The 17,396-nt window shown below is 52.3% G+C and overlaps 1 protein-coding gene across 1 annotated transcript in view; it reads right to left on the bottom strand.

Moving 5' to 3' along the window:
- Positions 1-464: 464 nt before the first annotated feature.
- SHB (SH2 domain containing adaptor protein B) overlaps positions 465-17,396 on the bottom strand; it is a 133,681-nt gene continuing 116,749 nt past the window's right edge. The window contains exon 6 of the mRNA XM_068553721.1: positions 465-1,317. Within this exon, the coding sequence (XP_068409822.1) occupies positions 1,134-1,317 (184 nt within the window). The 3' untranslated portion in view covers positions 465-1,133. The remainder of the gene's footprint in view (positions 1,318-17,396) is intronic.

Genomic DNA, 17,396 nt, shown 5'->3' with positions numbered 1-17,396 from the left:
TGTAGAGCCAAAGCACTGGCTCTAGAGTGTCCTCTGCTTATGGGCTGTGTTAACTTGGACAAGCTACTTTCCCTCTCTGAGCCTCCTTTTCCCCACATGTTAAATGCCTCACAGGGTAGCAGTGACCCCAGTTAATGGGGAGAGCCCTTTATGCACCGCTGGGTGCTGTGCACCTGAGGGGTTAACACGGACCTGCCATCACTGCACTGCTGTAGGCAGAAGGGGGAGCATGGGCGCTGAGTCAACATGTGAGGCTACCATTGCTGGAGCCTGAATGCCCCTTCCTGCAGCTTGACTCTCAGGGGGCAAAGCAAACCCCTCTGCCCCAGCCCTGAGCTGGGGGGTCTGCCTCCTTCCCGCGTGCCCAGAGGGGACACACCTTGCTCTGGGGACGAAACCCACAGGTAAGCACTGCCCCCACCCCAGAGACCCACTGCAGTATATTAAAAAAAGGGATAAGAATATATATTAAATGACTATTTTATTTACACACCCTATTCATAAATAATTGAATCCTTTTTTTGACTGCACAATGATTCCTTGGAGATCTCTTAATGATTACACTGAATGACTAAAAGTGGATTAGTGGGCTTACATCTGTGTGTGGCCATGTTCTCCCACGTATGTGCTCACACTCGCACACACACGCTGACACACACACACCAGAGGGGAGGCGGGATTCCCGGGGCCTTCAGGGCTCTCAAAGCACCAGCATTTGGCTCCCAGCACCAGTGGGGCCCCGGTGGGAAAACTGCACCCCGTACACAGGTGTGAATTCCTGACAGCTGGAGAACAAAGAGCCGCAACCCCGGGAGCTCCCGCCCCGCCCCTCGGAGCTGCTCTCCTTTGTTCATCCTGGAAGGCATCTCTTTGGATTTGCAAATATTTTAATTCACAGAAACTCGAAGAGGGGTTGGGGGTGGGGGCTGCGGTGGCGGGCTGGCCGTCCCTCAGTCTTTATCCAGGCCTTCTCCAGCCCCCGTGAGTGGCAACAGCATTCTAGAGACATGCAGTGGTGTGCTAGTACCATACACACGACACAAACTGGACACGGCTGGCAACAGCGGCCGGGCGGGTCGGCGGGGGCCACCGGCTCCTCCACGTCTGGGCCCCGTCACAGGGCAGGGAGGGGCTCACAGGGTCCGCACAGCCACGGGGTAGAGGAGGGACAAGTGCTCGGCCCCTTTGATGGGCAGCTTTCTGGTGGTGTAGTAGTGGATGACTTCTGGGACACTGTCGAACGGGGGGCTGTTCTGACCCAGGACGTATTTCTCTTTGGTTTTGGCCAGTTTCATGTGCATGAAGCCCTGGTTGCTCCTGTGAACAAAGCGCAGAGATTATTAGGATGTGCAGAATGACGAAGGCCCAAGATCAATCAGGAAAGCAATTCCCAGAGAGCTACTCACTTTTGCTCTGAACCGAGGTGTGTCATGAATTCACACTCATTATCCGAGAGAACTCTCCCTCTGGCCATATTCCTGCTAAGGTGTGAAGATGTCTTTCTGCCAGGGACAGAAGAGATCCCAGCCAAGAAGCAGCCTTGAGCTGCACCTCTCCCAGCCAGGAACAGAGTCCAGGATCAGCTGAAATGCAGCTGCACCTAAGAGCCCCCTCAATCCCAGCAGCAGACAGGGAATCAGCGGCAAACACGGCTGCAGCAGAGTCTTTCGACCTCGGGAGCTTTGAGGGACTTCCTCAGGAAAACAAAGAAACCGCCAAACTTGGCCCCTCTTCCTATTACTGATGCAGATGAGAATTTAAGCCTTGCCTAGCAGGCACAATGTTTAAGTCCCCAGTGCCCTGACAAGTAGGCAGGACAGGGGTCATCACCCCCAGTTTAAAGATTAGGAAACAGAGTGTGGCAGGATGACAGGCGAGCTGTTTTCCAAAAACTGATGCTCTCTCTTCAGTAGTATGGAACTGCCCAGCCAGGGACTACATTTCCCAGCCTCCCTTGTAGCCACTGTAGTCACGTGACTAGTTTAAGCCAATAGAATCTGGGGAGAATGTGTGCTCCCCGGCTTTGCCCCAAAGCCGGCACTCTCCTGTCTGTGCTTCCTCTCTCTGCTCAGTAAACCCTGCCTGCCTCCTTCTCCAAGGCCCAGGCTGAGTGTTGTCTCTGCCAGGAAGTCTTCCAGGTTCCCACTGGCAGAGCTCCTTCCTTCTTCCAGCTGCACAGAGGATATAACGCCTCCATCAGCACTTGCCTTGCTGAACTGTGATTACTTATCCATCTTCTCAATTCCCCTGAGAGCTCCAGAGCACTGCGCAGGCTCTGTGCCCACCATGCTCGGCATCTGCTGAAATGGGTAGTGGATGGGTTCCTCGGAGATCAGAGCAGAGCCCTATGTCCGTGACCCTCGCAGCTTGCCAGCTGCACCAGCATGCTGGGTGGGGTGTTGTTTCCACCTGGCCCTAGCAGACCTCTCTCGCCTCCCACCCAGGACTCTGGCCACATGGGGTCACTAACCCCTCCGTCAACCTGCCTGTGCTCAGGCTGCCCTTTCCCTGCTCACTCAGCTCCAAGATTTAGCTACCACACTTGTGGATGCTTGGTTTCCAAAGCACAGTCCAAATTTACTGAGGGTGTGTCACTTAGTGAAACAGATGGGGATCTGACCTCCTGAGCCTTCTCCAGAGCCCGTCCTTGGGCACTGATAACTTGTGAGCAGCCCTAGAGGCCCGGCTCCTAGGAGACCAGGCCCACCACAGGCAAGGCCGAGACCTCCGTGTGGACACAGGTTTGCAGTTTGTAGCCCTTCTGAGCTTTGATTCTTCTTGCTTCAGCTGTTCCCACATTTCTTCCATCCAGGACCGGGCTCCCCACGCTTAACGGCGCCTGCTCTATTAATGCGTCAATTTGGACTCCAGGACCATTTTCAAATGGGCAGAGCAAATGTTTAATGAAGTGCAGGCACTGAGCAATACATCTGCTCATAATAACGTATTTAGAGATGTCACCCTTAGCTTAAAGGAAATCGTTCGGAGAGCAATTATGTTTCAAGAGAGAATAATTCCTGTAAAGAACTGAAATTTAAATCAAGATTTTTTAAGGCTGACAATGTTCTAATTACAGAGCCTGTGGCAAGTTCTGCTCCTCAGTGTAGGGTCATTTCATCGGAGAATTGCCTTGTCACATCTGAGAAGCAGGAGGCACACTTGCTTAAGCCGTTAGAAAGGAACTGGTGCGCGCCTTAAGTGAAAAAACGTGCAACTCCCTCTGTGTGAAGACTCCGCTATCTGCTACCCACATCCATGGAGAGATGGCAAATCTGTGCTGGCCTGGAAAGGACTGTAATTGCTTGAATGCAGGGCTGAAATTGTGTGGCTAAAAAAACCGGGGACAGTTAAAAAGCTTTGCACTCTTGAAGACCACGTGCTCAGCTTTGCCTGGAGAAGGGGTGTGTATGGGAGAGAGCAGAGCTGGAGCTGCAGGTGAGTGACATGGGCGGGTGTGTGTGGCCTTGGACATGTCATGCCCTCTGTGTGGGGTGATATTTTGGGCTTTATGTACCACAGTCTACAGCTGGGGCTGCAAAGCGCAGGATGTGTTAGATCACAGCAACCAGTTGTGAGCTGGTCTGAACGCCAAAGCTCTGATGGCACCGCAGGTACAAAGTTGCAGGGGTAGCTGATTTAATTTCTAAGGAGGTTAAAGAAAATAACTCATACGGGTTAATGGGATATTTTCACACCCGTTGTTCTTAAAATATTCAGCGAGGGAAGTGGGCAGGGATGGTGGTAACAGAGGACAGAGCCAGAGACAGAAGCTGAAGCTCCTCTGTTCCCAGGCCGAGGGCTTGCGAGGTCACCAGATATTAGAAACTTCACACTAATGCCTCCACCTCAACGGACCCAGGCAGCCGCTGGTACCTTCCCGCAGTCCCTTCTGACTCTCCAGGCCTACTGTTTGTTCTTCTGACGCTCGTATTTCAGTACACACTAGTTTATAACCCTGAGCTGGGCTGTACTGAGGGGGCAGGCAGTTACAAAGTTCGGAGCCCAAGGCAGAGAACTCAGGCCCGTGACCCCTGAGTCCAGGGCCTGACCATTCCCAGCAGAGGGAGAGCTGGCCCTCACCCTGCAGCCCCGGCAGGAACGGCCCTTCCCCCTGGGCTCACGCACTGCAGCCTCTGGTCCTCTGGACCTGAGGCTCTCCTTGGGCCGTACTGGGCTCATTCCCTGCCCCCACTGGATCCATGGGGAGACTAACTGGATAGCCTCTGAGGGTGCTTCTGGGCCTAAGGTCCTGGATTCCATGTGTATGAGCATAATCTGCTGCCCATGCGGTGAGGGCTTCCTGCAGGAAGGGGTCTAGGCAGCCTCATGCCCCACACCCCTCCACTGCTGCCCACGGCCTCCAGTGCCGCTGTCACAGGGTACTGGCCCGGATGGCCCTCAGGCTGATGTGTCCTGGGCACTTCCTGTGAGCCAGGCCATGTGCTAAGCACTGAGACTCAGATGGGAGGTGGTTGACCCGGGGTCACACAGCAATCAGCAGTGGCCATGCTGCTTCCTTCCCTGGTGGGCCTTTCCCAGAGCCCACGCTCCTGACCTCAGCGCTGTCCAGCTCCAGGAGAGAGCCCTACTTAGCCCCCAACACTCCACGTGAGGCCGGGTGCGTGGTGGGCGAGAGGCATCAGAGCCTGAGCAAGTGACTCCTTGACTCTGAGCCTCAGTCCCCACCACACCCACCCTGCAGGGCTAATGACGGGTCAGAGCAGCATAGGGGCTGGCAGTGAAAGGCCATCCCGGGGATCGGGGACAGTGTGTCCTGACTGGCGGAGCCCCCAGCCATGGAGGGACGATCACACAGAGTTGGTGGGCCCTGCGAGGTAAGGAGGCTTTCTTTCTGAGATAATCTGTCAAACCCAGACTTATGCAAAGGTCAGGCAGAGCCTTGTCAGCACATACCTACGGGGTGTGCTGCAGTGATATATCCTGATCGGTCACAAGGTCCCCACGAGTGACGTGCCGCCTAACAACAGTTGAAGATTTAAAAACAGCTGCCAGGGATGGCTTTAAAGACTCCCAACTCTACTTAGAAGACGACATCCAGCACAAGAAGAGAAAAGATTAAATTTTCCAGGGAGAAGAGAGGGTGCATCAGATAACCAGCATGCCCAGGGATGCTGCGGTGCTCTGGACGCTGCTTTTGGAGCAAGCAGCAACCTGGGGACCATCTCGTTTCACCCTCTTGGGGTACCCTGGAGGAAACAGGTCAGAGAGAGCAGCACTCTGGCTCAAGGCACACAGCAAGGTAGGCTGAGGTTATGGCAAGAACCTGGGGCCCACGCGTCCAGGGCCAGGTGGGCCGGGTCCCAGGCCACCTCCCATCGTCGCTTCTGAGAAGGCATGGGTCCCCGGGGAGCTCAGACAGGCCGCCGCCTGCCAAGCTCCTGTGTCAGCCCCATCTCCTTTGATAGGACATCATGCGAGAGTTAAGTCACAATTAGGGGTGTCTCCAGTGGGTGACCTGACTAATGAGTCTTGTAAGGCTGGTAGAGGCTGGGGATGCTGTGGCTGTCAGGGCGTTCAAATGGCTCATTATCATCACAAAAACACCTCCTCATCACCAGGATTATCAAACGTGCCTGGCGCGCTGGGCCTAATAACAGACCCCACCTTGTCTCATAATCATGGGCTTTAATAAAACATCACTCAGCCTGCAGCTGCTGGCCCGAACAGGGTGCGAGGCCTCACCTCTTGCTTTTAGACCTAATTGCTTGATGCATATTTCATGAAGAATCTTGGGTAATAGTTATGTTAAATCGCTTCCTTTCATGATGAAGTGACTTAAAAATACTTGCATATAATATTTATGCAGGAGAAGGCAAGGAAATTGCCCTTTGGGACTAGCATGTAGGCCCTGGTTACAGGAAACCACACACAGAGGTGATCTCTGGTTTACCTCTATTGAAAGGTGGTTGGGGAGCTGCTCTCTTCACTGAGATGCCCCAGAACGTTGTACCTCAGCTCAAAACCATCCAGGGCTCCCCACTGCCACTGCAGAATGAATGCTCGAACCCCACTGTGCACCAGGCACTGAGCTGAGCCACTGCTACATGTTACCTCATTTAAGCCCACGGCAAGGTTGATAAGTTGCTTGGTGTGACTACCGTTGTTTACAGATGGGGAAACTGAGACTGAAGGAGGTTGTGTGCCTTGTCCCGTGGGACACCGTGGGACCAGGATTTCACTGTGTCTGTCTGACTTTGAAACCTGTGGTACGCATTCAGGGCCCTGACACCACCACTGCAGCCTCATCTTCCCCCGCTCAGCCACCCAGCCAGACGGATCCAGGTGTCCAGGTCCCTGCAGCTCTGTGAGCTCCTGAGGTCAGGAACTCTGTTCACTGGGACGTTTCTCAGCAGGTCAAGCCTTATTCCCCTTTGGGCCCTCAGCACATGCCTGGCACACAGCCGAGCACGCCGTTCAGCTGTCCATCCATCCACCCAGCAGCTATCTAGTGAGCGTCTATCTTGAGCCAGGAAATGAGGCCCCGTGCATCCTCCTCTCTGGACTGTAAGCTCCAGAGGGCAGGCTGGTGGCGACTCCGCCAGGTCCCCGAGTGCGGTCCAGCCAGGGTAGAAGCTGCCTCTTTCAAGGCCAGACACGGTGGCTGCTTTGCCTGGTCAGCATTGGTCCCAGGAGGAGCCAGCTTAGTGAGGGGCAGAGCCATGGGGAGAACCTAGAGGGTCACCTCTGCAGGGGGTACAAAGGCACCTGCCTCTCAAATTGGAAAGAGAAGTCTCACTTGAGGGAAGCCACAAGCCACAGAGAAGAATGGGTCAAACCTTTTTCTTTCCTTGGGATTCTGCAAGAAATCATTCCCAGGGACAGAGCCAGCCAGTGCCCCTGCCCAGGCCTAGATAAACAAAACTGAATGTGATGCAAATTCCCTCCTGAAACCACGTCTTCCTGAGGGCCCAGGCCCTCCCAGCTCTGGGGCCCAGCAGATCTCAAAGTGGCTGCATCTCTTCCTCTTCTTGTGGGTTATTTTAATTAAAATGTTGAATCTTACATTGTGCAAAGATTCCTGAGGCCAGATCGGTTAAGAGGAGAGGAAGGATGAAATTGGGCATCTGAATGCCTTCAACAATTGGTTGCAGGATGATTCTCAGGGGAGGGAGGTGTCACCTGCTCTCCATGAGCATGACAACAGCTACCAGCATTCACCCTCAGAGCCCTCAGAGCACAGGTCTTGTGATCAGCGTGGAGAGGGCATGAGACCAGCCCATCAGGTCCTTCTGACCCCACAAGTGCGCACCCAAGTCGGGGTGGAGATGGACATGGACGTTTGTATCGAATTAACTGGGCATAGGTGCGTTCTAGGCCCAGCTCTAATGCTGATCTGCTGTGACCTTGGGTGAGGGAGCATCCCAAGGGAGCCAGCCTGGAGGGTGACCATGGCAAGATACCTCCTGCCTCCATGGCCACCTAGGGGCCTACAAAACAGGTACTTCCTGCCATAACCCCGCCCCCTGCTCAGCAACGCTGCCTCTGCAAGCAGATGGCTCTGATTCAGGACGTCTGCTCTTTGACCTCCTGGGAGATGGGATATTTTGCTGGGTAAGTGTCTACAGAGAAACTCCTCATCACATCTGTGGAACAAGCCACTCCAGAAACACTCATGAGTGCCTGCAGAGAAGCATGTTCTGAGGAGAGCCCTGCCTGCTGTGGGAAAAACATACCCAGATCTCAAGTGATAGGGGCCTTCAGGGGAAAGGCACCTGGTTGACATCTCCTGAGGATGTCAGGCTGGCATCTGCACATGCTGTGAACTACCAGCACAGGGTCTGGGAGCCTGGCAGAACAAACATGTACAATGTGATTGCCACCGCTGCCGCTGGTCTGTGACTGGACCAACCTGTGGCTTCACAAAGAAGCTAGGAGGGCTGGCATTATCTGCAAGACACCCACTGCACACCCGAGAACACCAAGGGCCAGAGGGAGAAGCAACCTGCCTGAGTCACAGCGAGAGGACACCAGGGCTTTCTGAGCCAGGGGACCAGGACGTGAGTCCTTCTAGTTGTGTGTCGGGGTTCTCCAACTGTGCAATGCATGGGGTGAGGGGCACGGAGGCCCTTTCCAGCTGAGATGTTCTAGGGGTTGAGGAAGCTGGGGGAAGGGGCTTATGAGGTCACATGCCACCCACTGCCTTCCGAAATAGCCTTCAGGGGGACAAGCCAAAGACACATGCGCCAAGTTATGGGGAACAAACATCTAAATGTTAACACCGCTGAGCGAAACAACTTGATTTACAACCAAATAATTAGACTTTCAATAAGCGCATTGGCAGTGATAAGCCTCCCCAGGAAGCCCGGGCATTTCTGAAGCTCTAAGTTGGCGGATCAGGGAGAGGGACTTCAGTAAATCACGATGAAAAGCCATCTCCAGGCAGAAGGAGAGCCGGCAGATGCATCTCGCGGCAAACATGGAGAGGCATAAGGCTTGTTTTGTGCCACGCAAAGCAGCATAGGTCAAAATGAACTGATCTGGGGCAATTTTCTCAGGAGTAGACTAACAAAGTGTCAGGCAGGAGAATTTTAATGATCTAGACTGACAGCTGAGGGAGTGAGCCTCCCATCACTGGGGGTGTGTAAGTGGGAGGGTAATGATGCATGGGGGCAGGCTGGATGACTTTTGCAGTCTCTCTGGTCGGTGTTCCTATCAGTCCTCAGGCTCCAGCAAGTGCACATGAAAACTGCAAGGGGAGAGGTGAGGTGGAGGCAGGGGGAGGGGTGACATGAAATGTTTCAGAGCTTTAGGAAGGGGAAAGAGGACTCTTCCAGGAACACAAAGACCCTTTTGTGTTTGAAGCATGTGGGGTTGATGGTGGTGGCTGAACTGAAGTCAGATGCCTGGGTTCAAACTCTGATCCCACTGACGTCATTGGCTGGGCAGGTCCCCTCTCCCTGGGCCTCAGCATCCCCGTCTGGAAAAGGTAGAGGGGGTTCCTCCAGTGCTGAAGTTTTCAGGCTAATGAGAGATATCACAGTGGTGTGGAGGGTGTGCCAGCCTCGGCCAGGAGGACTAAGGCAGGGCAGGATGGTTATCCTCATGCAGGTACAGGGAATCCCCGGGCTTGAGGACAGCACAGTGGCAAAAGCAAGGCTTCTTAACATCTGTGCCAACGGGATGGACAGAACGCATTCAGGCCTGGGGTGGGGTAGAGGGGGGTTTCCTTCTACTAGGACAAGCCTCTCTCCACCCATACTCTTCTTGGAGCACTGGTTCTCAACTGGGGCGAGTTTACCTCCCTCCTGGAGGAATTTGACAATGTCTGGAGACAGGGGAGCTGCTGGCATCTACAGGTGGAGGTCAGGGATGCTGCATAGGACAACCCCACAACATAGAATAATCCAGCCCCAAATTTCAACAGTGGCAACTCACTAGTCACCCATGCCTCAAATCCTTCCTCTGTGAAATGGGAGTAACAAAGAGTCCACCCTCAGTAGTTGTGAGGGAGAAGTGATAATGCCTGTGTGAAGGAAGCATGAACACCTGATAAAGGTTAGTCATCCAGCTCCTTATTAAAGGGCTTAAGACACAACACAGAATTTGCCAAAGGGCTGCAAAGGGCTCCAGGCTGTTTCCAAGGGCCAACTCCCACTTCACCACCAACCAGCAGGTGCAGGGGGAACACATGGTACCTGAAGGAAGGTCCAGAACAGGGACTGGGCAAAGGCAGCCATAAGGGTAAGCACCAGCTGCCATGGAGAGGACTTTGAGGGGCACAGGGGCTTTTATAGGCAAAAGGGGAGCTGGAAACCTGGGGTTGAGCCAGGTGAGGCTGGAGAGTGAGATGAGGGGAGCACTCCGGGATGAGGAAGGCAAGACGAGGGCAAAGGGACCACTGCCTGCAGACCCAGGGGGACCCAGACCTGGGTCTGAGTCCCCTTCTGCCACTCTGAGCTGTGCCTCTCTCCAAGCCTCAGTTTCCTCATCTGTGGGATGGAGTTTTCACTGCCCACCCGTAAGAACCATCTTGAGGTCCGAGCTGGATGGTGCATGAGCAAGTTTGGCAGGTGCTAAGGCTAGGGGTTCTGACATGGCTTTGTTCCCACCTGCACTGCAGGAGCCTGAGTAGAAGTTGCTGCCCATCTGGTTTGCCTTGCTGGCTCCGTGCTGCCCAGGCTGAGCACTGAGCGTGTCTCCCTGTCTGCCTGGTCTGCCATTCATGGCCACGTTGGCAGCAGGACCACATCCTCCAGCTGGGCAGCCTGCCTGGCTGGGTTGGGAGGCCTGGGTTCTGGCCCTAGCTCTGTCACTGGGTGACTATGGGCATGGTGTTTACGACCCTGAGATCAACTTTCCCAAACATGGAGTGGTATTTCACAACACTCTCAAAAGCACATTGTTACACAGCAGGGTCCACATGAAAACAGAATGGGAATGATGAGGAAAGAGGCTTCTCTGCTTAAAAAATACTGGTCTATGGCAGTATTGTGTGTATTGCTCTGTATTCAACATTTCTGAGAGAGACAAGACACCAAGCAGAGGCGTTTGAGACCATGTGTTTCCCTGCTCTTATTTTACAGATGGCATTAAGGCCCAGAAAGGGGTGGAGGTTTGCTCCCATTCTCCAGTGAATCCAGAATGTGCCCCTTCCCCCCTACCCCGCCCCCATGCCATTAGCTGTAGGGGATTCTTGGGCACTACCCATAGCCTCTGTATGCTCAGAGTAGGAAGCGATGCCTGTGACAAGGTGGAAGGTGGAGGTGGGCGTGCAGGGAGGGGGAAGAAGGCAGCAATCCCCCCACACCCCAGTTCTCATCCTTGTCCTTAAAGCACAGTGCTTACCCTCACTATCCTGCAGACCCAGCTCCTTTCCTGGCTGGGGCGTCCCTTGCTAACTGACCAACTGATTCATTAGCACGGCAAAGAAGGGGACTCGCCCACAAAGCACCTGATCCAACTCACAGTTTTACTCAAACAAGTAAAGAAGGAAAAATCCAGGAGGGCCTTTAAAAACTGAAAGCTAAAAAAGACCTACCTGCTCAGTGGTCCTGCCTCTAACCTGAGGGTCCGTTCTTCCTCCCTGGAATTTCAAAGGCACACAGTTGACTCTAAGCCACCCAGACACCCTGGCCAAGAGCCTTTTGCACATCATGTGAATGATGGTGATGGTGGTTTTCAGTGGAAAACCTCCCAACAGTCCTTGGGGCTCTGGGCTTCAGTTTCTTCATCTGTGAAATGGGGAGGACTTTATGATATTCCTTAAAGTCACTGAAAGCAAGTGAAAAGAGCTCTGAACTGAATGTCAGGGACCTGGTCCCAGCCCTGGCTCCTGTCTTCTTGGGCCTCAGTTTCCCCATCTGTACAACAAAGGGAGAGAACTAGGTGACCACCGAGGTCCCACAAACTGCTAAACCTTTGAAACTTAGCACGTAGGAGATGCTTACACCACGCAATGAAGAAGGAATGACTATTCAGATATTAAACAAAAGGACTGACCTTCATCACAGACATCCCAGAGTTTCAGGGTTGGAAGAGGAGTGCAGGTTTCTCAAATATAGAGTTTCTTCAAATGTGCCCCAGAATGCCTACATCAAAGTCCCTGGGGATTTGCTAAGCTTGTGACTCCCTGGGCCTCTCTGGAACCTGAATCAGCTTTTAATATGCTCTTCAAGAGATTCCGATGCACATTCAAGTTTGAAAACCACCATTCTAATTCTATCTGATGATGCAAAGTCCACATTCACATCTCATGTTCAGCTTTTGTGGCTTACCCCCAGTGTTGGGGAGCTTACTCCTTACAGGTACAACCTTTTCCAACCTTTGATGGCTCTGACCATGAGAAAGTCCTTCTACATTCTGAGCTGAAATGTGACTTAGCACATTCCAGCAGGCCACAGCTGCTCTGCCTGCCCTGGGAAGGCCCCCTGGAGAGCGGAATACAGAAGCAGGCACAGACCTGAGGCTGCTCCTCTCCAGCTGTCCTCTCTCATCCTGGTGCCCCCTGTTGCTCATAATCTCTCATACACATGCTGGCCTGCAACTGGACAGTGTCCCCAGTGGGTATGTCCCACTTGGCCATTAGCCCTGCTGTCTGGACACGACTCCATCACCATGTGGACACCCTGAGCCTTCCCTGAACTCCTTTCTGGTGTCTTCTGACCTCCAGAGTCCACCTCTGTCTTCCTCCTCCTCCCCATCCCAAGGGACAGGATCTCATTGGCATGCGAGCGTCAGTGGGTACAGACAACATGCACCTCTTGACCAAACCAAAGGGGGCACCAGTCCAAGAACATTAAGAAGCAAAAGCTCCACTGGCTGTGGCCACACTTGGAAGGTCTGCAAATGTAATTCTGAAAGGTCACTGCCAGCCCTTAGTAATCTGGGCTCTGGAGGGCGAATCCTCTCATGTTGGGCATTCATTCTGGCAGCTTCTTGACAACCTCTGTCCACGGGGTGGAGAGTTTTCTCAAAATTAAATCTCCGGCTCTTTGCTCCCTAATGAAATTGATTTCTGCCTTGATACACAACAAAGCTTTCATTTTATTATTTGGCTAGGGTTTGACCACATTAATTACAGTTTTTTTTCGGCATGGCTGCAAGTAATTGAGTTCCCAAAAGTTACTTACTATTGGAACTGATTGCTTTTTAAAAGCACAACTTTCACAAAAGTAAAACAGTCAACCCTCGTTTCATCACAGAAGATTTTTAGGGGGTAAGACTGGAACAATTGAGGACAGGAAAAAGTATTTTTCTAGCCTGAAAATCTGAACTCAAAACGGGATTATGCTCCCATTTGGAGACTGTGAATCTGAAAGGTGGGTGTGTCCAGCACACACCACCTCATGCATTTGCCGCCGCAGTGGTTTCGTCATTACTTGTGTCAGAACTCATATAGTGCCCCAAGTTTTTAATCATTGTTATTGGCACAATTCTACCTGCCTCAGAGGATACGCTGCAGAAGCCTCTTCAATTTCTAACACCAGGTCCCAGGGACTGCAAAGCGCCTGCCCGGCACCGTGTAAACGCGTTTTTCCCTGGGAGGCTGTGTTCAGCGAGGGTGGAGTACACACCTTTAGTGTCAGGTGGAAATGAGGGGCACGTGGCTACTCTTTGGCAAGTTGGGGGGTGGGAAGGAATTGTGGAAAAGATAAAGGACCAGAGATGCAGAAGCTGTGGGGAGACAGAGAGAGAGCTGACTAGGACTTCAGAGTTTACAAGGCACATCTCTGTCCACAATATTATTAGTCACCTGGGCCATGGCGGGCTTATGTGGAGGGGACAATTGAAAAGTTGGCACCACAGGGAGTTAGCACCACAGGGAGAGGGGACACTGCAGAGACCTCTCCTCTAATACCAAACCTAATCATCCTTCTACCTTTCTGTTACTTCCCAATACATTATTATCGTCCTAGGCCCTGCCCACATGCCACTTCCTCCAGGAAGCCTTCTGAGATGCCCCCAGTCAGACTCACTTTCTTCCTCCCTTACTTATTCTCTGCTACACCTCCCTCCATCACAGCAGTCACCTATTCTTGTCCCCGTGCCTAGACTACAAGCTTAGAGTCTGATGTGCCTCTGTCTCCCCATCTAGTCAAAGGCCTGGTGCCTGGTAGGAACGCAGCAGTGACACCTACACTGCTGAACTGTTGCCCCTGCCCTGAAAGTCTGTGCTGAGAATGTGACAAGCTGGTCCTCAAGCCGCCCAGGGCCGTGAGCAGCGTGTGGATTTTCAAAAGGAAAATAGAAAAAAAAAAAAAAAGTTCTAATTAAAGCATTTCTAATAAGCCAGCTTTGCCAAAACCAATTGTTTCTGATATTCCCCCTAGGTGAAGCAATCCTTAAAAAAAAAAAGGTATTAAAAGTGGCAGAAAGCACCCTCAGCTGGAAGGAGGATGGCGGCTGCTCACTGGGGGAGGGCTGCCCGGAAAAGGGCAGGGTTTTTTTTGAATTTTATTTTATTTATTTTTTTATACAGCGGGTTCTTATTAGTTATCTATTTTATACATATCAGTGTATATATGTCAATCCCAATCTCCCAATTCATCCTACCACCACCGCCCCCCCCGCCACTTTCCCCCCTTGGTGTCCATACGTTTGTTCTCTACATCTGTGTCTCTATTTCTGCCCTGCAAACCGGTTCATCTGTACCATTTTTCTAGGTTCCACATATATGCATTAATATACGATATTTGTTTTTCTCTTTCTGACTTACTTCACTCTGTATGACAGTCTCTAGATCCATCCACGTCTCTACAAATGACCCAATTTCGTTCAGAAAAGGGCAGGTTCGAGGCACAAAATGGAAGTGTGTGCACGTGTGAGTGTGACACACCCACACTCATACACAGCAAAACATCATTTTTATAGCTTTAGCATTTGAACTGTGGGAGCAAAGACGAGAGCTATAAAATCTGACATCCGATTTTATAAATCTGCCGCAAATACCACGAACGTTTATGGAGAAAATGGGAAAGAAAATATAGTGTTATGGGCTCAGAAGGGTAATAAACCTGGGATGGGAGTCGAGACATCTGGGCTCCGCCAGCAACTCGCTGCGGGACCTTGGGAAGGTCCTTTTCCCTTCCTGTGCCTGTTTCTCTCATCCGAAAGCCAGGGTCTTGACCTGGATGATTCAAGACCCTTCTGGCTACAAGGGCCTGAAGGTATGGGGAACAGGAAACCTTGGGATTTTACTGAATGAAGCTGGTTGCTTCAAGCCCCGCCAAATGCCTCTAGGTGGGGGCTGATCGCATTTCCTCCCGGGGCCCTTTGAGTTATTTACCTAGCTGTTAGCAAAGTAAGACCCCCCCAGTACTCCCCCGGGGAAAGCACAAGGCTCTGTAAATAACACCACCTGCATTCATACAGACACTCAGGGTTTACTAAGAGCTTTCCCTTCCGCTGTGTCCCTGAGCCTCAGGGCTGAGGCTCAGAGACATGAAATAACTCGCTGGGTGACCCTCATGGCTGGTGGAAGCAGTGGGATTCAGGCCCTGGTCCTCTGGTCCCTGACTGCATCTTTCTCCATGTTGCTGTATCTGCTGATGGCAGATACAAGGTCTGTATCTGTCACTATGGCCTGTCCTTGCAGCACCCCACATGCCCTCCCAGTCAAGCCATTCCCAGATGGCTTTTACAAAAATATTATTAAATAAGTCCTATTACCAAGATGTTAGAAATGTGATTGGAAAGAAATATTTTTCTCATTTGAAGAGACCACCCAGTGCCTCAGAAGGGAAGCTGTCCCAGGGCACGAGAGGCTTCCTGGCAACAGTTGGAACGCCTCCCATGGCAGGCAAGCCTTACGGGGAGATTTATGGGAGCTGATATGAGATAATTAAAAACCAGCTGGAAATGTAATCAGGGTGGCTCTGACTCTGGAGGGGACCAGGGAGCTCTCAGGGGAGCAAAGGGCAATGCCGTGTGTTTGGCTGGAAGGGGAGATGCAGCAAGTCAGGAAGGGAAAACCTAGCCCATCAGCAGGCATGCTGGGCACTGCCAGGCTGGTGGGTGCTCTGGACAATGGGTTGGCAGTGTGAGTGCGGGCACCCCTTGCCTCTGGTTTTGGGCAGCTGAGTTAGGACGAGTTTCCTGGGTTTTTCAAAACCATTCCAGGTCCATGTTGCAGCTGGTGGTGCCACCACTCACCCGGCTGTTCAGAAATCTGGATGAGGCCCCTGACTTCTCGCTCTTTCTCACCCTCTTCAATTCTACCAGGACACGGCCTCTGTTCTACTCCCACTGCCCTAGTCCTTCGATGAACTGCTGCAGCCTCCTCAGCAGCCAGCCCTTCACCCCCATCTGCCTTCCAGACACCTCCACGGTCAGACGGGGTTTCTGAAAACCTCTATCTCTGAAGTTCACTGTTTTCATTTAGTCTCCTGCACGGGGCGTTTGAAGAGCTCCTAATTGCACCATTTCCTTTAAACCTTTTAGAAGAAGAAAACGCGTTGCACACTAATTGAGCAGAAAGTTCATTTTCCCTCCATCAGTCCTGAAAGGATGTGAAATCCTCTGTGTAGTGAGAGCAAAGACGCAGACGGCCCCTCTCCCCTGCCTGCCCTTTGTCTCAGGCCGATGCAAATGCTGCCAGAAAACAGGGCCTGGATGGGAAGCCGGGAGGCAAACAAGCTTCTTCCTCTCTCTGGTCTCAGTTTCTCCACCTGTACAGGGCATTGGGCCAGGTGATGTAAAAGGTCTCTTTCTGTTCCCTAAATCCCAAGATTTCTGCTCAAGTGTACTTAATGTATGAGAGCTACTGTCCTGGACCAGGTTCTGGTTCTTGTAATCGACTCATAATGTCTGAAGATGTGGAGGGAGAGATAGAGGGTCAGCAGGACAGTGAGGGGGACAGAAAGGAATGCCTGTTGAAGTGGTCATCATCTTCAGGTACTGATCAAGAACTGGGAGATCAGAGAGGTTAAGTGACTTACCCAAGGTCACACAGCCAGAACAAGGGCAGCCTGGATTTGACTCTAGCCCTGTGATTTGAGTCTCAGTCATAACAATGCAGGATTTTCTCAAGTTGCAGCCTGCATAAATTCTAAAATCCCACACCACCATAAAGGGGAGTAGATGCGGGCATGGACAGATCCAGACAATTCTCAAGGCTCTGGACCACACCAAGCTCTTTCCTCAATAACCCATGGCTCTCCAAAGTCTGTAACAAAGACAGTGGGCTACCACTCACTTAATGCCTGCTAGGCACATGGCAACCACTTCACGTATATCATCTCTTCAGGAATACCTCTGTAAAACCCATTTTATAGATGAGGAAATTGAGGCTCAGAGATGTAAAACCCATTTTATAGATGAGGAAATTGAGGCTCAGAGATGTTAAGTCCCTTTGTCCAAGACCATCCTGCTAGTAAGTGGTAGAGCTGAGGTTCAAGAGCCCAATCCAGACTGATCCAGAGCCCATGTCTTCTGCTGCACAGAGCTGCCTCTATCCTGGGGAGATGGGGAGGAGTTAGTGATGGGATATATTGAAAACTGTGGATTGGAAAGTAGGCAGCTTCTCTCCTCCTGGGCTGCTGTTTCCTCAGAAGGGGCAGCTCCTTACCCTGCCCATCCCCAACTGCCTCAACCCTCCTCACTTCCCAAGGCCCACGTCAAAACCCCTCCTCACTCCACCCCTTCCTGCCATCACTGTCTGCCTGGAGTCAGTCAGCTACCCCTGTGCCGGTCTGCCTGACCCCCACCTCTCTTTCTTCTGTACTCCCCCTCCTCCAGCCCTCACACCCACCTGGCAGCTCAGAGAGGTGCAGAGTCACAGGAGTAGACAGCCAGGAACCCAGGGCCCTGGTCAGCAGAGCTGGGCAGTGCCCCGGGCGGCACACACCTGCCTTTCTTGAAGCTTTGCCCTCAGGGGCAGGCTGGGGAGGAGAGCAAGTGGTGGTGATGGAGTCCTACATCCTGCAGCAGGAGGTCAT

Source organism: Eschrichtius robustus, chromosome 10 (genome assembly GCF_028021215.1).
Source record: "Eschrichtius robustus isolate mEscRob2 chromosome 10, mEscRob2.pri, whole genome shotgun sequence".
Classification (NCBI taxonomy): Eukaryota; Metazoa; Chordata; class Mammalia; order Artiodactyla; family Eschrichtiidae; genus Eschrichtius; species Eschrichtius robustus.
Note: the sequence above shows the minus strand (reverse complement) of the source record. Positions and strands in the feature narration are given on the sequence as shown.